We start from the raw sequence: 23685 nt of genomic DNA on the forward strand, positions 1-23685 counted from the left end.
AACTTTTTTGTGTTTGTGTGAAATGCTCTGTGTTGTGAAACGCTGACAGTTCTTGAAAACACAAACCTAATCTATACGAAGTGAAATAAAATTCGAAAAACAACTGAACTATTTAATTTTTAAGTGAAAAAAGGAGGTGAAAAAAGTTTGTAAATAAAGACAGTAGCGAGTCAGATTTTGATTATTTCAATTGAAGAAGGTACAAAAGTTGGAACCAGACGATGAGCAAAATCCAAGAAGGTCCACGGTAACAAAAGAGTATGGGTATAACACAAGGTAAAAGGTATATTTCTATTTTCTTCATTAATATATAACTGTTAATCACATAATTCATTTATTTAAGCACTCAACGCTTAGTTCTAGTATGATACATGCGCAATTAAATTTAAAACTGCATGGCACACGTTCATACGCATGAAACCAATTAAGAATATTCACGTTGAAATAATTCTTTCAGATTCAGGGAATATGGCCCAGGCATACACATAATAGGAATTTTCATACTGGATCGTTCCAGAAATACACTGTCCTGTAATCCAGGAATTGGATCAAAGGTTTCAGAAATCATGACAAACTGTGTATACTTAGTTAACACAGCAAATAATGTTTTTGCAATGCAGACCAGGCCGATTATGCAATGTATTATATCAGTTGTCAATAATCAGAATTTGATACAATCATTCTCTTGCACTGCATTCAATAGCTGCCATTAACACCGACAAATACACTCAAAAGAAGTATCTTTAAAATAAGATATACAGTGTTAATGTTAATAGGTTTACGATGTTGAAAACGATCGTCAATAAATTCAAAGAATCATGACTTATGTCGCGGAGGTTTTTCTGAACAATTCCTAGCCGCATTATATCCACATATATTAAAATGAGTACGATCGTAGTTAATTGTTTTATTATTGGAGACCGGAGAACCTACTTCGAGAATGTAAACGCCGCGCGAAGAAAAAAGCTTGAATATAAAAAAAAACATGCACAAAAAGATATGTGTATACAGATATGAACTTTCGTAAATACCACTGTATAGGCTGCAAAATCAATAAATTTTGCATTAATTTGGTTTTAAATGTAATAATTTAACATATATATTCCTTAATCAATTACTAAAACGAAATATGACAGAACATTGTATAATAAGCACTTCGAAATGCGCATAAATGATATACCATTAATACTAGTTATTAACAAATGCGTCAATCAGCAATTACTCGGTAAAGGGATTAATGAAAGGGTGCAAACATTACATGGCGACGAGCACCAGTTCTGAACACAAGTTCGAAAAAAAAACACATTTATTCGTTTTTTTAAAGTGTTATCGCTGTAATTACACTACATCATGCAAACTCCAAATTACACCAACATCAAAGTGCTGAAGGCACTAAAATTATTCAATATGCAAAACATTGCCCCACTTGTGATAATATTAATGTATCTCGTACCTTCATGATTTAAATGTCATAATCTACCGACAGCAACACATATCCTCTGTGTGAAGTCCTCGCATGATAAGCAGGGACAACACTTTCTGCTTTTGGGGAATTCTTCGTTTTAATAAAGTCTCTTCTAAACAAAAATCTAATTTAAGCGGAAAGTGTCGTCCCTTTACTCACATGCATCAAGACGTTTACATTGTTAATAAATTCTACGCTAGCAATTAAAACACTGCAGCATCGTCTCGAAGGAGTCTGGCTGACGTATGACCCTGACCTTTGACCCGTCCACTAGGAGCTCGGCCGGGCGGGGTCTCATGTTGTAGTTACTGGACATGCTGGTGCAGTACGCCCCCACGTGGAACACCGCCAGATGGCAGCCCTCATGCGGGGTGGCTAACAATCGGTCCTGCGTGAAAACGGAGCAATCACGTTATAGGGGCTCATGTCGATTGACAATTGTTTTGATATTACCTATTTACTTGTATAGTAGAATAATGGTTCGATGGACACTTTAAAAACACATATGCGTCGAACAAAAACTAATAGTGTTATGGTACGATATTTTATTAAAAAGCACCGATTTCTAAAAAATATTAAGTCTGTTTAAACACGATTAGCTTAATATAGTTGTGCCTTTCAATGAAATTAAGAACTTAAGCCAATTTTTCTTTAACAAGATATAGTAATGTTGGAGAAATCGAGACTTCCCACTGAAGTCGTACCGAGTCATGACAGTAAACAGTGAACCAACTGCGCCGGCTTTCTTGAAGAACAAGTTTGTAAACTACAGCTAAAGAGATGATCTACTATACTGAAGTCAAAATACTTATATAAAAGGGCATTTGAAACAAAACCCACATTGATTTTTGGTCGGAATTTCTGCATCATAACATATTATATTCATTAAACCATATTCATGTCAAAATATATACTGTATTTCAATTTCTGTTTTTGTTTTCTAAACTGCGTTCTTGAGAGCACCACAACTGGATTTTAGTTAAACAGATTCTTCCTGCAAACCAAAAATAACATACAAGCGGAAAGTGTCGTCCCTTATTCACATGTGTGGACTGAGAATGCTAATCTGGGACGACACTTTAAGAAATTGAGTTAAACCCCGTTTTCCAAGAGAGAGGCTAATTGACAATATCTCAGTTGTTAAATTTACGGCGTTCGTGTTTGAACGGCGTACTGTGATAATGTATGGGTTATGGAAAAGCTGCCAATGAGTTGTAAGCGTCACGATGTTATAAAAGCTGAACCAAAATGAAATCTGAGATGGTGAAGAAACTTAAATCAAGAGAATAGAACGCTCAACTTTTCAACCAAAAAGTTTCAGGAATTTCAACACAGCTGCTTCAGAACACATTAAGACAAAACAAAATGAATATACGGTAATGATTGTAATACCCCTACCGTTCTAGATCTTGGTTGGTATGTTTGTAAGTACACGTTCTGATGACAAACCTATCACAAGCATGGGTATAACAGCGTTTACATGTTGGCTTAACCTTAACAGTCCGAAACTGTTATAAACCATATGCATTTGAGGGTATGATAGTAAATGTGTCGTAGCATGCGAAGCTAAACGTTGCTCAGGCGATTCGAATTTTCGAAATCGTATTACTAAAGAATAAAGACCGTTAACGTCTTCTTACATGTTAACCTTGCACTTACATGTCCCAGGAAGTCGCCGCTCTCACAAACGGGTCCCACAACTTCATACACACGGCGCTCCTGCACATTCACGGGGATGTTGTCGAACTGTTGGCAATTCTGGACATTTTGTGCGTCAGCAATTTCGAATCCGTGTTCCAAATGCCCATATTGGACCCCATTATCTGAATTCACTGTTTGGAATCTGTTTTCTGTATTGTCATTTTGAACTTGTTGTTCGAAATGGCTATTTGTGACTCTGTTTTCTGTATGCTCATTTTCAAAAACTCCATTCTTGACTCCTTGTTCAGGGCAGCCATTAGATGACATGGTCACATGATCATTCGAAATGATCTGACTGGTCGGTTCGACCAATTCAATATGGTGGTAAGCGCCATAAAGCGCTGGACGAATGACTTCCGTCATTGACCCGTCCACAACAATGTAACTGAAAGTAGTATTTAAATACTATTATTGTAGTAGTACAATAGTATAAACTTCGTCATGTAATAAAGTAACCTACCATACAAAATAACATTAACAAGATCAGTCTTAACTCATTATCTTATGGATATGTGTATAACAAGTAAAAAGTCGGACACATTTACATCAAATAATATTTAAGGTCTACAATAAATGGATACATATTTTGAAAGTTTATCTCAAAAAGCAATACAATACATAATATAAATCAGTATTATGTATGACAAAACAACCAATTCACACTGTTCAGTTCTATGAAGTAGTTGGCAATATATAAATAGACAAATTACCTTTCCAAACGTTTAATATTGATGTATTAATGGTGTAATTGCTTAAAAACTTTTTAGTGCAGTTTATCAATAATTTAATGTCCTATGTTAATTCTTAAATTATATGCACCCCTTTACCTATGCAATGTAGCTGGTTACGATCAAATGATACTTTACCTTTTCTCGGCCCCATGTTTAACACCCAGAACTCTCGTCAGCAAGACAGCGGCGTCCCCGATCAAAGATCGCCCCGGTTCGAGTATCAGAGACACTTCCGGTGCCAGCTCCTGATGAATCGCCTCCACAATGCCACGTGGTGTTGCGTTCCGTTCACCAATGGGTTTTTGAAAGTCGGCTGTCGTCTTCAGAGAGGCTTTCATCGTACGCGAAGCCTACAATAGAACACTGTTTAGATGGGTCGTACATGAATCGTTAATGAGGTATAGAAAATAATACAGTTTAAATTAATCATACGGCAGGACTACATGAATACAATTTAAATGGATCGTACGAAAGTTCTAAGTTCAATATAGTTTCGATGAATCATATGAAAATTCTATAACACGAATTGTTTAAGTTGATTGTACAAAAGGTCTATAAAAGAGCACACTTAAAAGGAGTCGTTATTTAGAGCCAAATAATAACACAGTGTAAATGGATCGTACGAATCTATAACACAACACATTTGAAATGGATTTTGCTTAAGGTTAACAAAAGAACGTAGCCTAGAGATGTCAAATGAGCATCCCGGGGGTCATAGCGTGTAACGGCCCAACCCGCAAAGGTAAGTTACAGAGTTCCATAGCGAGTTACACTTTAGTCTCAAGCCATAAACTTAAACCTACGTGGCTATTATAAAATGTCCTCCAATTCATCCGATTCATTCATGTACTAATGGTCAAACACCAAGTCAGTCTAACAGACAGTCTACCATCGAGAGCTTGACACACTTACATGACGGGTATTATCAAGCCCAAGGACATTCTAAGTGACAATCTTTTTTAAGGCTCGACCCACTTACATACCGTGTATTGTCAACCCCTAGGAAATTCTATGTGGCACTCGACACACATGGCGGGTATTGTCAAACCCTAGGAAATTTAAGTGACACTCTTTTCTCAGGCCCGACACACGTACATGACAGGTATTGTCAGACCCTAGACATTTTAAATGACACTCTTTTCTTAGGCTCGACACACTTACATGGCGGGCATTGTCAGACCCTATGAAATTTAAGTGACACTCATTTCTCAGGCTTGACACACGTAAATGGCGGGCATTGTCAGACCCTATGACATTCTAAGTGACACTCGTTTCTCAGGCTCGACACACTTACATGGCGGGTATATTCAAACCCTAGAAAATTCTAAGTGACTCTCTTTTCTCATTCTTGACACACTTACATGGCGGGTATTTTCAAACCCTAGACAATTCTAAGTGACACTCTTTTCTCATTCTTGACACACTTACATGGCGGGTATAGTCTATCCCCTAGAACATTCTAAGTGACACTCTTTTCTCATTCTTGACAAACCTACATGGCGGGTATAGTCTATCCCCTATTGACAAACTTACATGGCGGGTATAGTCTATCCCCTATGGACACACTTACATGGCGGGTATAGTCTATCCCCTATTGACACACTTACATGGCGGGTATAGTCTATCCCCTATGGACACACTTACATGGCGGGTATAGTCTATCCCCTATTGAGACACTTACATGGCGGGTATAGTATATCCCCTATTGACAAACTTACATGGCGGGTATAGTCTATCCCCTATTGACAAACTTACATGGCAGGTATAGTCTATCCCCAAACCGCCGCCCAGATTGATGTACTTCATGCGTTGGAATCCGCTTGCTTTAAGTGAGCTGAACTCTTTCATCATCGCTTTCGCCGATTTCCTGAAAACGACATGTGCGGAGCTTGGTCATATTAAGTGTAGGTCGAAATCTGATAGTGTCATCCACCCTCCCCCGTATATTTTGGTAACAGTATCTTAGATGCGTTTTGACGTTATACTTAGATAAAAAATTATTTTTCTGATGTGATCTTTATCAATTTAAGCGATATCTTTACATGTCTATATATGCATCCGAAAAAGTCAATGTTTGTACCCGAACACGTCAATGTTTGAAGCCGAATACGTCCATGTGTTTATCAGAACACGTCAATTTTCGTACACGAACACGTCAATGTTTAAACCCGAACACGTCAATATTTTTACCAGAACACGTTAAAATGTTGTACCTACACACGTCAATGTTTGTTCCTTAACATTTCAACTGTGTTAATCCGAACACATCAATGTATATTCCGGAACACTTATATGTTTGTTCCTAAACCAGACCCTATGTTTACCTGAACACGTCGATGTCTGTGATAGTTGATCCCAGGTGACTGTGGACGCCCACTACGTGCACAAGAGGCTCTTGCCTCAACGCCTCGACCACATGACTCATTTGGAACATCTCTATACCGAACTTGGACCCGCTTGTGCCGGTTGTGTTGTATTTGTGCACTTTCTGTAAGATTAAAACTCATGCTGTCCGAACATGCATTGCTGTACATAATTTGGATTGCCTTAAATGCAGTTCCTTTGCTTAAAGTTCTGTGCACATAGATGACGAAAAGTAGATGAACTAACTAAATAAGCTCGTATTTAAGTTGGTTTCACCAGTTTTTAATTTAGTAAAAGTATGTCATATGTAATGCAAGAATATCTTTACAGCGTTGCAAGGCTGGCCGACGTATAATATGTATTTCCGGCCTTAGGACAAACAAAAACAAAACATGAAATGTATATACCTACAGGTATTGAAGGGAGACTTGTTCACAGATTTTGGCATGTGTCGATGTTTGCCATTAAATGTTTTAAATGGATAAATGCGAACAATTGAATTGAAGAGCGCCAGTATAAACAAGAATAAAAGTAAAGAAAGAAACAAAGTAATCCACATCTGGGCTCGAACAATTGACTCTTAGAGTAAAAGTCTAACGCACAATCCACATCTGGGCTCGAACAATTGACTCTTAGAGTAAAAGTCTAACGCTTAGACCACTTGGCTATCCATGCTGATATAGTGATAAATCATACAGGTATTTTGTACTTTATATAGACAAATCCCCGGTATGCTACACATACAACGATATCAACAGAACTCTCCATATTATTCCATCGTTTCGCGTTTGTAACGCTTGTTTTTTTAGATTTTTAAATCGTCATAAGATGCACATAATTGATATTTTAGAGCACGGTAAATGTTCAGTATTACTATTTCCTTGCAAATAACATAATTACAACGAACATGTGCAGATCTGAAATTATTTTTTTCAATTGTGTCAATTTATCAAAACTGAACAGGTCCCTTTAAAGGTAGACATGTTTATGCGACACTTAGAGTGTAAAGGACAGCGTTACCCGTATATTGAAGATAACAATTCATATCGAACATACTTGTTTACGAGTATTAATGTATTAATACAGAATGTAGTATGAACTTTTACTCAATGGTGTGCTATTATACCCCCGCCCCTCTTCGAAAAAGCGCCATGTAGCAGTCGTCTAATTCGTTTGGCTGTGTGTGCGTGCGTCCGTCTACCGACATATTCGTCAGACAATTCATGTATGTTGCATAACTTTTCCATATTTTGTTGGATTTTAAAATAATTTGGCAAAAGTGTAAACCAAAAATATAACGTCATAAACTCATAACATCGTGTATCGTATGTAACACCCGTCCTTCAGTTTCTACAAAACAGCTTGAAAATTCCTGTCGCCGCCATAACTTTGCCACATATTGATAATTGGTTTAAAAAATCTCATGAAATACAAATGTAAACCATAATACGATGACGTTTCGCGTGTTATACCCGTCTCCCTACATCGAATGTCAAGGTCACACTTAAACGTCAGAGGGCCATTGGGTCATGAAACGGCTTGAATATTCATGTCAAAGCCATAACTTGTTCATGCATAAATGGATTTGAAAATATCTTGGTACAAATGTAAACCATCATATGACGACGTGTCACGTGCAACATCCGTATTCCTACCTCAAAGGTCAATGTCACACCTAAAGGTTAAACCCGACTTTGAACAAACACGGTTTGCGGCAGCAAGATTTATGTCCTATGGATATGTCTTGTATGCCTTTATTTTTACTGACAATATAGGTTCAGCCATACTCAATGGTAAAACGGGGGACCGGAAACAGGGACTTATTTCGTTTGGCCTTAAGATTACGACAAAGAGACGCTTTTCAACATTAGGTTCGTACACATAACACCATGGTATAATACTTTCATTGAAGATGATGTATAAAATGATATTGGTATACATGGCTGGATAGTGAACTAAATAACTCAAATATTCTACTCGGGTGCATTTGATTTCACCACAAAGACGCACTATTTAATCTGCACTATATATATAATATAGTATAATTGCCAAAATATTTACTTATTACTAGTACGTGCCTAATGCTCCAGAAGAATATTTAACAGTTTCAATAGCTCTCTGCTTTACAAAGAAATTATTCACTAACAAAAACTGACCTAATCAAAACTTACAGCGTCTATGTTTGGGTTGATCCGCAGGAGAACCCGCGCCACTTTCTTCAGTCTTCTGCAAGCGGCAATGGTTTGCTGCAAGTTGAACCAGCCGTCAATATTGAGCAGACATCCCCGCTCCACGGCGAGTTCGATTTCCCATTCCTGCTTCCCGTTCCCGTTCAACACGATACGGCTGGGTTCGAAGCCCAGCCGCAGTGCCAGGCGCAGCTCGAACCCGCTTACCAAGGTCACCGAGCAGCCGCGGTCACGCATGAGTTCCAACACAGCCGGGTTCATATTGGCTTTCATAGCGTAGTTCAAACACGCCTCGCGGTTTATTGATTTCAGCGTTTCTTTGTATGATTCGATATTGGAAATTATCTGATTTTTGCTGTAGACGAAGACAGGAGATTTCGTCTCAAAGTCACTCTCTTCCATAAAAGCTTTGATAGATTTCACGTCTACGTTTTCGCAAAATAAATATCCGTTTTGGAGAGTAAAATAATCGGAAAAGTGATAGCAGTCGCTATTTTCATAATACTCCATCTTCGACCTGGATGTTTCTGTAAGAACCGAGTTTACCACACTTGACACCCGACGAGAATTGAACTGTATACGAGTGTTTAATATATTAAAAGATACAAGGATATTTCGAACCGGCCTACACTAAGAAACTAGGTGAACCAAATACCGACATCACCGGGCGATAGCTGTATACCTAAAATACACAAATGCAGGGCCGTAGTGAGCTGATAATCGTTCCATGTATTGCAAAACTGTCTACCTCAAAATGTAGCTATTTAGTTTAAACATATTTTATTGTATATACACATTCATTTACAAACAATTACATATAATAGACAGTTTGAGGTACATGTATACAAATGGATTGGGCCTAGAGTTATACCAACATCATCGAAGGGCCCTCTCAATTATGACAGTTTTTTGTAAAGGTTAACAAGATGGGTATGCCAAGATACAGGTAATTCGGTAGTACAATGTTGTATGTGCATACTTAACAAATAAAAGGTAGAATCAAAATAAATCAGCCTGTTTTAATAACAAAATTGTTTATACAGAGTAAGTGGCTAATAGAAAGTTTGTTTATACTTAATATTGGTCGAATGAGACAAAAAGAGAAAAAAAAACTAATTATAAAAATATAACATCATAATTATGAACAAAGATACACATGCTTGCAAAAACCCTGACCAGCTCGACCATATTCTTCCTTTCAACTTGATATTGGAATGCTTTGAGGGGTGCTATTATGTCCTGGTTAATTGATTGTTATACATTAAATCGTTTCGTTCGTTTTGTTGTATATTGTGTATTTATTATGTGAGTGTCAACACTAATGTGAAGGCAATATCACAAGATACACGAGCTTCTATTCTACGATTTTATTGTTACATATTTACAGTAGCATATGAGCGTCTATACAGTTGCGCTACTAGATAGCTAATGCCAGGGCTTATCACCGGAGCGGGATAAAGCGGGATTCATAAACACGTGGTTGATCACGTGGTTATTGTAATGTTCTAATAATACAACACGTTTGATAAATAACTTAACTTCTTGAAAAGCTTACAATTATCTTCGTTGTTCAAAGTTTGTATGCCAAACATGAGTTTTGATGCATTAATTGGATGAAATATACGCGTATTTATAAACATTTGTAAGCGTTCGTCCTGATAGCGCGAACATTTAAAGAAGTAATGGTCCACGTCCTCGGTGTGGTAACCACAGCTACATTTGGGTGAGTCAGTTAGGTGATTTTCAAAAAGATGCGCTTTCAGATCACTACAATGGTTTCTTATTTGAGCATGTATTACTTGGTATGTTCTCTCACCCTGTGAATAATATGCAGGGACTTTAGGTGCTTTGAATTTTTCTTTAAGTTTTGTTTTAAATTCGTCCAATGTATTTGAATTTCATATATCAGGATCAAGATCATTCCATAGTTTGATTGCTGATGGTATAGCAGAGTTTGAGTATATTTCGAGTCGTTTAGGTAGTGTGAGTAGATTATCACCATTTCGTAGGTTATACACGGAATTTTCATTTACGGTTGTTGGAAACATGTCTGAAAGATATTCTGGTAGGGTACCCTTTGGTGTTTGTAAACTAATATTAGTTTTTGAATGCAGCGCCTGTGTTCCAGCGATACCCAGCCAATTTCAGTAAGTAAATTAGTTATAGATGATGATCTCGTTAAACCACTAACTATTCTGGCGGCGTCATATTGAAATTTTTCTATAATATATTTTTCATATTGTGTACAATTATCCCAGATGACCGACGAGTATTCTAATACAGGACGTAAATATGATACGTATATTTGGTTTAGCGTTTGACGTTTTAATTTGAACTTTAGCATTCTCATAGATCCTAATATTTTAGATGCTCTGCTAAGAATAGCGTTAATGTGATTGTGCCATTTACCATTTTGACTGAACAAGAGACCTAGGTGTTTATGGGTTTCAACAAAGCCCAACTGATTTCCGTCAAAATGTAGTTGGGGTTTTTGCATGTCCAATAATGAGAAAAAGACAATTTCAGTTTTAGAGGGATTGAAGGAAACCAACCATTGTTTGGCCCATGTATTGATTTGGGTAAGGTCATTGTTGAGGATGCTTTCCATAAAAGCATGGTCATTTGAGGTGACTGAAAGTGAGCTGTCATCGGCAAATAGCCTTAAGTTACTAAGCAAGTTATCAGAGATGTCGTTTACATAGACAAGAAAAAGGAGAGGACCTAAAACAGATTCTTGGGGTACCCCAGCTTTGATAGATATCTCATTGGAAAATGTGGTATGAACAAACACCCGCTGTGTGCGGTTAGATAAGTAATTAGATAACCAATTAAGGATATTTCCAGATATTCCATACTGCCGTAGCTTGAAAAGAAGCCCTTTATGCCAGACGCGATCAAACGCCTTGGAAATGTCGCAGAATACCATGCACGTGCTTTGTCTTTCGTCAAATGCTTTACAAATTTGATTATATATGTCAATAAGTTGATATGTTGTCGAATGACCAGGCAAGAAACCCGATTGATATTTGTAAATAAGTTTGTTTAGATGCAAATGATTATATACATATTTAAATACAACTCGTCCCATTACTTTTCCTACGCAACTAATAAGAGAAATCGGCCGGTAGTTTGAAGGTTGCTCTTTGTTACCGTTTTTGAAGAGAGGCATTACGTTTGCCTTTTTCCAAGAGCTAGGAAATATGTTTTCTTTAATGGATCTATTAAGTACAAAGTACAAAGCGGTTTATATATTGTGTTAAATGTTTGTGTCAGCATTCTATGACTGACTTCGTCAGGACCGCTTGCTTTATTTATAATAAGATTATTTAGAACGTCCTTAATGTCTTGTTCAGAAATGTTAAAATCATTTAAAATCACATCCGTTTTCAATTCAATAGACGGCAAGTTTACATCTCTGTCATCAACATTCGAAAAAGAAACAAAATAGTCATTTAGTGTGTTGGCCTTTTCGAAATCTGTTATTGAAACAGACCGATCACTATTGATCAGAGGCGGTATTTGTTCACAGTTTGATGAATTGTCTTTTACAAGGCTTTTGATTAGCTTCCAGTATTGTTTAGGGTTTGATGACGAAAAATCGCTCATTCGCTTTTTTATATTCCCATATTCGTCGTTTGTAGGGCTCCTCTAACATGAAATCGGTCTTAACGTACGTGCACATAAGTTCCGTAATGATCTGTTATAGTTCTGTCAGTTTCAAAAATACCGGCATCAAAGCAGTGTACGCTTCTTGACAGAACTGTGATGTCTATTAGAGTGCTAGAGTTACTTGTAACACGAATTGGATCTTTAATTATGTTTCGTAAATTATTGAGCGTCATGATATCTTTAAGTTTATGGTTACTCGGATTCAGTTGGTCTTCATTTATATCACCAACAAGTATAATATGTGGAGATATTTCAATTGCCTTTTCAATACAAATATTTAGCTGATTCCAGAAATCCATAGTTGAACTTGGTTGTCTGTAAACTGTGCAGATTAAGAAGGTTTGTGAATGATCTTTGATTTTCACCCAGACAGATTCTGGCAGTAAAAGTTCTAGTTCAAGAATTCGTTGTGGACTTAACAACGATGAAGTATAGACAATGAACCCACCAGAATGTGCATTTTTGTCTTTTCTGAACATTGTTTCGAAGCCCTCAATTTGTAATAAATCATTACCGATATCATGTGACAAGTGTGTTTCAGTGAAACATAAAATGCTATGTGTACATTCAGAAAATGTGTCTCGTATATAGTTCATCTTGTTTCTTATGCTTCGAATGTTTAGGTGAAAGACAGTGAGACATTCAGGGCTTAAAGGGCCAGGATTGCATTTGATATCGCCGGATAATAACAGAAGAAAACGTAAAGAAATTATATAAAGACTAAATTGACTGGATGCTATGCAGTAGTTGTCATGAAAAAATGTTGGCACATTCGTTTGTATAAGTGACATACCGCTGGCAAGTGTATAGATAGAGATGAACATTGCTAAGTTCGATGTACGTACGTAATAGAGAATATTGCAAAGCACATGCTTGGTAAGAAGCATGAATGACGTCAAAGATTGTTTGAGAAATGTGACATTAAGTAGAGGAGTTCGAAATGTCAGTCTCAAGTTGACACCCCGGTTTCGGTAATAATGTAGACCGATTTCCTGTCGCCACTGTGCTATGTCGTTACCAATTGGGTGGTAATATCAATGGAAAATAGAATTGGTAAAAGCGACAGAGAAGGCGGTCTAAAATATATTTGCAAGCAAAAGTTTTGTTGCAAAACATTTGAAAGAAATGAATCTTGTATGGTCGAGCTAGCCAAAGGTATGAAACATAATACAATAAAAACATCAAAAAATAACGTACCGCATCGCGCACTATCACATATAGTGTCCCCGATGTCAGCGAGATATAATAATTCTAAATTACACCATTGAACAATTAAATATAATTAAATATAATTATATTAATTAAATATACAAAGGTTTCAATTGCTTTCCTCTTATACAAGTCTTAAGAGTCTTTCCATTTGAGAGCGGTCCACATAAAAACAACCTAGCGCTTGATACAAATAGCTGTATACAATTTCCATACATTACATACAGTTGTATCAGTGAATTAGAAAACAATCAGTACGATATATAAAACAAAAGGTATAATTTTTAAACTGTCCTTAAATACACACACAGTGGTATCAGCGAATTATAAAACAATACAATTTTTCGATACAGAAAACAGATCATAGCATTCTTTAACTGTTCTTCAAAAAACACCAATACTTTCAAAGGTTTGATCCGGACAAAATAACACCCGACAATTTATGTATAAGTAAGGTAAGGGGTCTTAAAAAAATTAAAACTATAACATGAGCCGTATAATGGACGTTAAGACGCTTTCCCTTAGCAATTAACACGGGACGTAATCAAAAAAGGATTACCTCCCCTTCCCCCCCCCTCAGAATTTTACAAATAGCGATTTAAAATAATGTACCTGTTGGCGTCTGCGCTAGTTTATTGGCATATGCTTTTTCATTAAAACCTCGATGGATTTGAGCACGATTTTGATTTGCAAATTAATACCATCATCAAAATAAATTATCAACTAGTCCCGGTCAAAAATAGTTCTTGTCGGAGCTCGCCTACGACTGATTATTTATGCATGCCTCGTTGCGTTTGTGCACGATTTTCATGAGTACATTTTACCTTTAAAATGTAGCGATATGGCATTTGGGAAAATATATATGGTCCAAATACACATATAAATTACTTTATTAACAAACCCTGTATAAGTTGTTTTCCTTAATATTATATACGAAACGCGACATGTTGGCAAAACATTTTTGGATTAAGCATGCGACAACACTAAAATAACGCGAGTGTTCGCGTTAGAATTTTAAGACTTAATATCCATAAATGAACTTTTAATCTAACATCTGTACAAAGCGTTTTAATCGAACCATATAAATCAAAATGTTATAAAAGTTATATTCCGCTGGGTGTAAAAAATCCAATAAGGAAAAGTTAAAAAATGGTGTAATTTAAAACTAAAAGAATTACCGTTCATTTAAAGAAAAGGCTTGTTTACTATTTTGGATAATCGGATATTCCAAGTTAAATAAGTATTCAACATCATTTTCGACAATTATTTTTTACTTTTCAGTTTTGATGTATATAATCATTTATATAGTATATACTACCTTATATGGCGTCCTTTATAAAACCACGTGCTTATTTATCCATATTCTACTTGATGCACATAAATATCTTTTACAATACAGATGCAAGAAGAAACATAGTGTAGCGCGAGCCGCCGACTTCCTGAGGCCGCCACCGAGCGCTATGTGCGCGGCCTCACAATGCCGATGTTCCTTCCGAAACCCTCGGAAGGCCAATTACAAAATAACAATGTAATTATAATTTTCCTTAGGCTACCTGCCTTCTGATTATGAACTTAAAATAATCGAGTCGCTTCAGATATATACAATGCGACCAAAGAGGGGACTGATGCCTTCAACGAATCCTCCGGCTTCCGTGAAGCTACTGGTTACCGCCTCCGTGAGGCTACTGGCTTCCGCGAAGACGCTGGCTCACGTCACCCCAAGGCCTTAGGTGAAGCTTCCGTCACTGCATTGAACGACGTCCGTAGTATCCAACACTCTGAAAACCCTCTCCAAGAAACAGGAACTCTGCAGCCCGCGCAGCACCGTTTAAAGCTTGCAGCCAACGTAAATACCCAACTGCTCCAGAATACTGTTCTTTTAGAGTAATGTCCATTTCCTTCAGATGTTGATCCGCTCGCATACACCGGAGAACTGCCCAACTTGTTCTTTTTTTTCTTCTTCATTATTTTTTATCGAGTGCACCGTGATTGTCTCCCATATGGCCATCGCCCCCAGAAAGACGTGTTAGTTGGTTACGGGGGATAGTGCAAGATACAGGAGACACCCCGTTCCAGAGGTGACCCTGGGTCTTTTAGTGCCCGGTGTATAGCACCTAGTACACTGAACCTCGGTTTAACGTCTCATGTGAAAGACGAGTTAGTAGGTTAGGTGCAGCGGGGGATCGAACCAGCGATCTCTGGATTGTGAAGCCAGTGTGTTACCACTAGACCACGGATCCGCTCAACTGCCCAACTTGTCTATTTGCAAGCCTCTATATACTGGCGAACAGAGCGCCACCTAGGAAAGGCACGATCCGGAAACTACCGACGTTTCCGAATTCCCACCGCACTCTACGGAGATTACCGATCAGCATTTCTCCTTCACTTACACAGAAACTAGCCGTATATATACGCTACGCAGGATTTTACTGGAAGCATTCCTTAAATATCAAATACTCTTTAACTGCTTAATACATTATTTTGAGCCATACAATTAACTTACTTTATAAAGAACAAGTTACAATTTCATATTGTTTACCTGGCAAATTTAAAACTAAGGGAGGTAATTATACTGTAGCAGTGAAAATACGCAAAGCATCTATTTCGACTACGAATCCTTTCGTTATAATAGATGCAAATGACATCATATGTGATAAATGAATTTCAGTTATTTTAGTCATTTCATAGAAATCGTCCATATAAACTAAATTTATGTCAGCAAACATACTGCGTCCACATGCTAAAACTTAAAACAAATCTGACGTAACTTCATGGTGCTCTTAGAGCTTTGATAAAAATGATCATTTGTGTTAAGCATAGTCAGATTTAACGTCTTAATGTCATTGGTAGCATGGAAGTGCAGAAGAACATCAGTCCTTAGTTTAAATGTGTACATAGTAACACAAGAGCTGTGTTTGTGAAACACAATGCCCCTCACTGCGCCGCTTTGAAGCCATATATTTGACATTTGACCTTGAAGTATAACCATGACCTTTCACCACTCAAAATGTGAAGCTCTATGAGATACACATGCATGCCAAATATCAAGTTGCTTTCACCAATATTGCAAAAGTTATGACCATGGTTAAAGTTTTGGGACAGACATACAAATACAATGAGAGACAGACACATACAATGTGCATTGACAGACAGAAACATACAATGACAGACAGGCCAAAAACAATATACCCCGATCATTCGATCCGGAGGCATAAAAAAAGTGTTGGGCTTGTGTAGCTCTTACAGCTCCTAAGTATACAACATAAAACATGAGCATAACTATATATTTACACTTACTAGCAGATTTATAAGAGCTGATGAAACCCCATCAAAAAAATAATGACACGTGTTCTGATGTGTATAGACTCATTTTGGTTTTACGTTGAGGAAATATGGTGGTCACAGGCTGGTGGAAAGTGTTTCCATGGTTTCAATCAGATTAATCTGGAATAAGTGTAAGTCCAGTACTCTGTACTTGGTCTCATTGAATGCGTTGAGATTTTATGAGTATACATACCAGGGACCTATACATTTGTTTGTATAAGTCCATGTACATACGTAAAGCTCGAAGTTCTTCCTGGTACAGGCAAAAAACATGTAAAAATATGTCCCACGTAGATCTATGTCTATAAAATTGAGTTCAATCAACCTAATAGATCGTATCAACCACAATACCTGTACCATCGACATCAAATTGCGTGTGTTTTGTGTAGAAATGCTCAAAACGAAAACTTGATTTTAGTTCGTTATCAAACCGAATGGGGAAGAATTGAATTGGCAATTATAGCAAAGGAAAAGGTTACACTGTACTATTTTTAACACGCGTGTCTGTTCTTATACTGGCAATTGAAAGTTTGTAGCGTATAATACATTAATTTAAATTAGGGCACTTTCTTATTCCAGCGTGATCATTGCTATATGTTAACTGGTTCAAGGTGCAAACAATCCGAATGTAATAAATTGTTTCAGTTTGTTCATTGAGTTAAAGAAACTAATATATTTCAGACTTTAAATAAATATATAAGTTTATATATCATAATCTCATCTTTGCATGTGGTCCCAACCAGCTTGCTCCTGGCGTCTCGATTCTGGACAAGTCTCTCCAGCTGGGCCCACGTTCTGCCAATCTGCTTAGCATCTGCATACAACTCGTTGGGCCAGCTGTTTTCAAATTCGGTATATCTCAGCGTTTTCCATTTCAGAAACAATGCCTTGTGGATGTGGTGTCCGCCCAGCAACCGATATATCAAGGGTTCGATCTCCACTATGGGAGTGTTTTTAGATCTCCCTTGTAAGACACCAAGTACTGGAGTTCAGAGTGTTTCAATAAGCCTTTGACATTCGATGCAATCGAGCTGAAATAACTAGGTTTAAACTGAACAGGGGTTGATTCCTTGTGTGTTCTGTCCTATTTTTGTCGTATTCGTCATATTTCTGTTTTATTCCTCAAATTTCTGTTGAGTTTTTTAGTATATATGCAGGCTGGTGGTAATATTGGACGTCAATGCCAAAATATCATCGCTGGCCTTCCTATGCCAAAGTTTAGATATCATTGAAATGTTGCAACACTGAATGTCATCAGAAACAACAATCGTGCAATCGCCAAAATTAATCCACCGACCCAACATGACATGTCGCCTATGCTATGCATCTCTAAATGGACTCTTTATAACATTATCACCAAACATTGGAAGCTCATCCAAGAAAAAAATCCAAAGTTCATTAGCTGAACAAGGCACAAATTAAGAAGATGACAGTTTGAGATTATACATGAAGTCCAAGGTGAAAGATGGAAGAACTTTGTTCCTTCTGATGAGGAAATGTTCTATTTAGGTGGGTTGTACGAATGATGCAAAGTTTGCTACATGAGAAAAGGCAAAACAGTTAGCGACAAATGTAAATTTGTTAAGGGACTGGATGCCCAAGTATCTGTTTGCTTCTCCAATTGATTTTGGTCCATTATAATAATTAAACCAATCCTAACGTTAACTCTGTAGGAGTTCATAAAAAGCTTTAAAGGAGGAGTAGAGAAAAGTAGACTAAAATTAATAAGACTCTTTACTTGTTGGCTTTTTAACACATGTCATGGATCTCATACTGAACACTTACTTCTATAAAGGTATTGTTGCAATTCTTATTTTATGTATTTAATTGTGTTAAAATATATTCTGAGCTCCTCGTTTCTTATTAATAAGATGACAAAACCCAAGCTTCAATAATACAGACGATATTATGTCATTTTATGCACTCACTCAAATTTTCAGTTTTTCTTTTTTGCCTTGTTTATATATAACCTTTTTGCTTTCAAATAATTTTGTTGAACCGAAGTGGACTATGCCTGATACTGTTGAAGGATTAACAGGGGAAGGAAAGGGGTGGGGGGCTGTAGATGCAGAATAACTGTGTACCGCACATTTTAACTGCATTAGTGTTCAAACCATGCATTTCCTTGGCACAAATGTGCCTTTAATAGTAAAACTTCTTATTCTGGATCGTTACACTTGTGCTTTAATACTGGCAGATATTTGCGCCGAATGGTTTCTTTTTGCAATATCCTGATATCCATGCCAGCATGTGTTATGGAGCAGTTGTTTTTCAGTATCTTATTCTGTTACAGACTATTAACCTCTCCTTCCCTCAATTATCTCTGATTCAGAATCCCCAACTGGAAGCCAATACCATGTGAAACTATTTACAGTCACTGCGCTCATCCTAATATTGCCCACCTGCTTTTCAACCAACATTTGAACCCTAGTTACTATCTTCCATCCTTATAAATTTAAACACCAGTCAAGCCAATATTGTAGGCTGTCCGGTTTGTGCAGTGGCTGGTAAACCCTCTTTTCACCTAGGTGACCCGGACTCAATCCCCGATCCTGGCGAATGTGAGCTTGGCAAGTGGTTGCCGTACCGGACAGGAGTGGTTTCCTCCAGGTACTCTGGTTGCCTTCCAATTAACAAGACTGCCGGTGCACCAAAATTTAATAGCTGGAAATTACAGCTATAATTCAAAATTCTTCCCAACTTGTGAGTCTAGTAAAGTTAATTGGGTAGGAGTGCTGGGACACACTCTGGTTCCTCACATAATGCAGCCTCAGGTGCGAAAGGACCTCGTAAACTTTGAAAAACACACACATCGCCAAACTTTGCAAAAATAAACAACTTCAAGAGAAAGAACAACACCTTTGAAATTTAATGTTCAGTAATATAGTAATTGTGTAAATGATATCAATTCAATAGCACTCAGCATTAATAACTCGAAAACTGATAACCCATGTTTAAGGAGTGAACCAGTGAGCCAAGAATAATACACATAGTTGTATAGTTATTTGAAATCTGTATAGATTAGTGCATAGAGCTGTCAAAATTTGGCAAAATTCTATGTCAGGGCATATTGAACTAATTGTGTATAAAGTTGGAATCGATTTCAAACAATGGACACATTGAACACAACTTGATAATACATTATAAATAATTTGCTATAAACACATACATTTATAAACATAAAAACCGTACACTTTTTAAAAGTTCTCGTGCAGAAATACAATAGTGTTCATTTTGAAGGGAAGTCTCTATTGTATTTCAGCACATAACTATTTTTAGATTTAAAAAAAGTTAAGTGATAAAATATTAATTACATGCAAGCCAAGACACTTAAACAAATAAGTTGTTGACAGTTAACATGCCTTTTTGAATATAAAAATAACCAAAAACTCAAATAACACAAGAAAAGATGACATGAAAACTAATGTTTAGACAAAAATGCGAAGAAAATATTATTGCTCTAAAAAATTCCACAGCTGAATGCAGCCTTTTATATTTTAATGAGCTTGTTTTAGTTGAAAATTTCTTTTAACCAATCATTGAGAAAAATGTTGACACACATGTCTTTTACATTTAGCCTTAACAGAAGATCACAAAATAAAATACAAATAAACTTAACAACAGAGAATAGTAAAAAATATTAGGCCTATTGCTCTGTGCATTTCCGTAATTATACAAATGGGCCTCACTGGGAAATGGGGCTCAATGCATGGGAGTTAAGTGTTTTCTCAGATTAGCCTGCACAGTATGCACAGGCTAATCTGGACACTTTCCACATATACTGGATTTTTGCCAAGAAGATACTTCCTTTAACCCTTAATTCGTATTTTTACAAATTTCTTGTCCCTTAGAAGTTATATTTTATTAAAGACCATTTTACTAGGTTCAAGGTTTAAAGGTTTCATTTCCAACCCTCAAATACTGATGAGGATCAAACAGCATAAAACCTGAACAGATTGTGAGTTACTCGCAGGCTGTTCTGGTTTTATGCTGTTTGCACATAGCCATTTTCACTTTGCCTACGAGTGGGAAAGGGTTAAACATAAAATACAATGAAAGTGGAAAAGTTTGTTCCTGATTGCAGACTGCACAGGCCAATCTGGGAAAACACTTGTCTTACATAAATTAAACCCAGTTCTCAAACAGCGTGGCTCAAATATTAAATAGACATCATAATTGTTCAGTCCATTCACACAATATAAAATATCTTATTGATATATAATTAACATCATAGACATAAATGACTGAAAGACATATAATATTGATAATATATTTGGAAGTAAACTCTGCTTACTAAGAAGACATCTTGCAAGTGACTAATCAGTCACTTTGAACTCAAATGCAAACCAACATTATTCACTAACATCATAACATAAAAGAAATTTAAAACATAACAACACTTTACTGAGCATTGTTAAGGTATTGTGAAGATTAACGGGTAATGGAAAATAGGCCAATTATTGCAAATGTTAAAAAATACAAATACAGACTTAACCTGGGAGCATTATTGATTTCTAAACAATAAAGATTTCTGTTAAATAAGCCTTCCACAGAAAGTCACCGACTTGCAGACTGCAGTACAAATCACCAACTTGCAGACTGCAGTACAAATCACCAACTTGCAGCCTGCAGTACAAATCACCAACTTGCAGACTGCAGTACAAATCACCAACTTGCAGACTGCAGTACAAATCACCAACTTGCAGACTGCAGTACAAATCATCAACTTGCAGACTGCATTTTTATGGAATGTTATGATTCTCAATATACCTATATAGGAAAATAAATTAAGCTTTTGAACTCAACTGGTAAATAATTTCTGTATAAGACAACTGGTAAATAAACTGTCAACCAGTCTATAGGCCATGGAACTGTAAATAAGTCAAATAGTAAATCATCTGTGAACCATTCAAATGGTAAATCATATGTGAAACATTAAACTATCAGTAAACCATCAATGGCTATTTTTGTGTGAACCAGTTTAATCATGTGTGACCATGTAAACTGGTAAATAATCTATGAAACTGACGTGTAAACTGGTAAATCATCTATGAACCAGGCATGTAAACTGGTAAATCATCTATGAACCAGACATGTAAACTGGTAAATCTTGTGTGAACCAATCAACTGGCAAATCATGTGTGAACATGTAAATCATCAATGAACCAGACATGTAAACTGGTAAATCATATGTGAACCAGTCAACTGGTAAATCATGTGTGAACCAGTCAACTGGTAAATCATGTGTGAACATGTTAACTTATACATCATCAATGAACCACACAAATGGTATTTCATCTGTAAACCAGTCATATTCACCAGCATATTCAACTGGTAAAATCATCTGTAGACCAGTCAACTGTTACATCATATGTGAACCATTCAACTGGCCAATCATCTGGTTTACTAGGATCATTATGTGCAACAAGCATTCAGAAGTCATGTAGTTGATTATAAGCTATTACATGAAGCAAGAATATATTAGATCATTAAAATACCTCAAAGCTTTACTTAGACCATCCACACTCACTATCTCATTCTGTGAAAATAATTACAAATAATTAATTTTAATTTATCTATAAGTGGATATAATTATGAATATGTGTAAATGTACCAGAATTAATGAAGTAAAATTCAAACAGCCCTATACACCTACATCATGGTAAATGATGGCAAGCTGTGAAAGGATTTAGAAATGATCATGGCAATATGTTTGTGTCAAAGATACAGATTAGCTACATAGTGCTATTTTTGAGTACAGAAATACTGAACAATACAAGTTCAGGATCTAGGCCCATTTTTGGCAAACTCACTACTACCCTTCCCTAATCTGTAAAACAGAATGTTCGTACACCTTAATCCATTTAATAAATCACAGAAAAGGAGTTCCACCAGTCCAAAATTCTCAAACTAATGAAATGAACTCTCAACAAAGCTGTGGCATCAAAATAGTTGCTCAAAAACTGTAAACAGTGAATAAAACAGTTAATGTTTACCTTAAACACTCATAATTATACATAACATGCAACAACATTTGCATTATTTGCTGAAAATAAAATCAGCATTTGAACTTTACCAATCGGTTTTGAAATAGACAGTTTATGGTGCAAGCACAGTGTTTGGGCGGTGAGCATTTCATTTATCGGCCTCTGGACCAGTTGCCCATGAACAGGCGCGGGTATCAGAAGCACAAAGGGAGGCTATATCACGGTGCTGTGCCGTGATATTGAGTCCGGTTTGTGTCTGAGACTGTTAGGCACGGAGCGTGTGTTGGGACCGTATGTACTGTCCCCAGTCATCACAATGGCACCATAGAACCTCTCCTGCTCCTCCCGTTGCTTCGTGAATTCATCTTCCAGTCGCTGAAATAGGAAAACCAGGCTTAATGCATGTGCAAAAAGTGTCGTCCAAGATTAGACTGTTCATTCCACCGAGGCTAATAAGAGACGACACTTTCCGCCTAGACTAGATTTTAGTTTAGAAGAGACTCCTGGTAAAGGAAACATTAACCCTGCATTGGCTCATTTCAACCATGTAATATAAACATAAACATGTAAAAAGTATAAATAAAAACTAATCTCAAAACTTTTTTGTAAGCTACTTCTAAAGTGTGTATATGGGGTGGTAAGCAATTAATTGAATAAATTGCCTAAGTTAAAATTCACATATATAGAGTTATTTACACAAAAGCAATGTTATGCACTTCACCATAGCTTCAACAACACTCCAATAAAGTTTGCAACACAATGCACACATTTACAATAACTTATGTATTCAAATTTTGCATTTAAGGGCATATAACTCTGCAAAGACAATTGCTCAATAAACAGTCAGAAAAAAAAACAAGCACTTTTACAAAGTATAAACAACATATTTATAGTTTCATGATGAAACTGAGAGACTAGTTTTTGACAAAAAGTACACATGTTCAGCAAGACAGATTAACCAACTAACCGACTGTGATTCCAGTATAACCCCAACAAACTTTGTTTGCCCAAGAATAATTATTTTCTAAAGGTCAGGTAATTAACTA

The 23685-nt window shown here is 36.6% G+C and overlaps 3 protein-coding genes across 4 annotated transcripts in view; all 3 read right to left on the reverse strand.

Annotated features, from left to right (window-relative positions):
* LOC127856873 (uncharacterized) overlaps positions 1–17052 on the reverse strand; it is a 64414-nt gene extending 47362 nt beyond the window's left edge. Inside the window, exon 1 of the mRNA XM_052393048.1 lies at positions 17004–17052. The gene's annotated coding sequence lies outside the window, so the exon portion shown is untranslated. The remainder of the gene's footprint in view (positions 1–17003) is intronic.
* LOC127856872 (uncharacterized) lies at positions 1294–17074 on the reverse strand. Of its 2 annotated transcripts, none has more exons than XM_052393047.1 (7): positions 17010–17074; positions 8433–8977; positions 6222–6385; positions 5653–5764; positions 4033–4247; positions 3125–3551; positions 1294–1853 (listed from the first exon to the last, which is right to left on the reverse strand). In XM_052393047.1, exons 2-7 carry the CDS (start codon positions 8958–8960, stop codon positions 1662–1664), a joined length of 1638 nt encoding a protein of 545 aa, XP_052249007.1. In that variant the 5' UTR covers positions 8961–8977; positions 17010–17074; the 3' UTR covers positions 1294–1661. The 2 variants fall into 2 exon arrangements, with proteins under 2 accessions (XP_052249007.1, XP_052249006.1); XM_052393046.1 differs by having other exon boundaries at positions 8433–9023; positions 17010–17028.
* A 2432-nt stretch (positions 17075–19506) lies between these two features.
* The window catches only part of LOC127856855 (serine/threonine-protein kinase 10-like), a 94613-nt gene continuing 90434 nt past the window's right edge, over positions 19507–23685 (reverse strand). The window contains exon 20 of the mRNA XM_052393009.1: positions 19507–23014. Within this exon, the coding sequence (XP_052248969.1) occupies positions 22853–23014 (162 nt within the window). The 3' untranslated portion in view covers positions 19507–22852. The remainder of the gene's footprint in view (positions 23015–23685) is intronic.

The sequence above is a fragment of the Dreissena polymorpha genome, chromosome 14, assembly GCF_020536995.1.
Source record: "Dreissena polymorpha isolate Duluth1 chromosome 14, UMN_Dpol_1.0, whole genome shotgun sequence".
Taxonomy (NCBI): domain Eukaryota; kingdom Metazoa; phylum Mollusca; class Bivalvia; order Myida; family Dreissenidae; genus Dreissena; species Dreissena polymorpha.

Coding starts and splice junctions, on each gene's coding strand:
- LOC127856872 (XM_052393046.1), bottom strand. Junction 6,386..8,432: donor TCAACCCAAACATAGACGCT/GTAAGTTTTGAT, acceptor TTAATCTTACAG/AAAGTGCACAAATACAACAC. Junction 5,765..6,221: donor ACAGACATCGACGTGTTCAG/GTAAACATAGGG, acceptor TGTCGTTTTCAG/GAAATCGGCGAAAGCGATGA.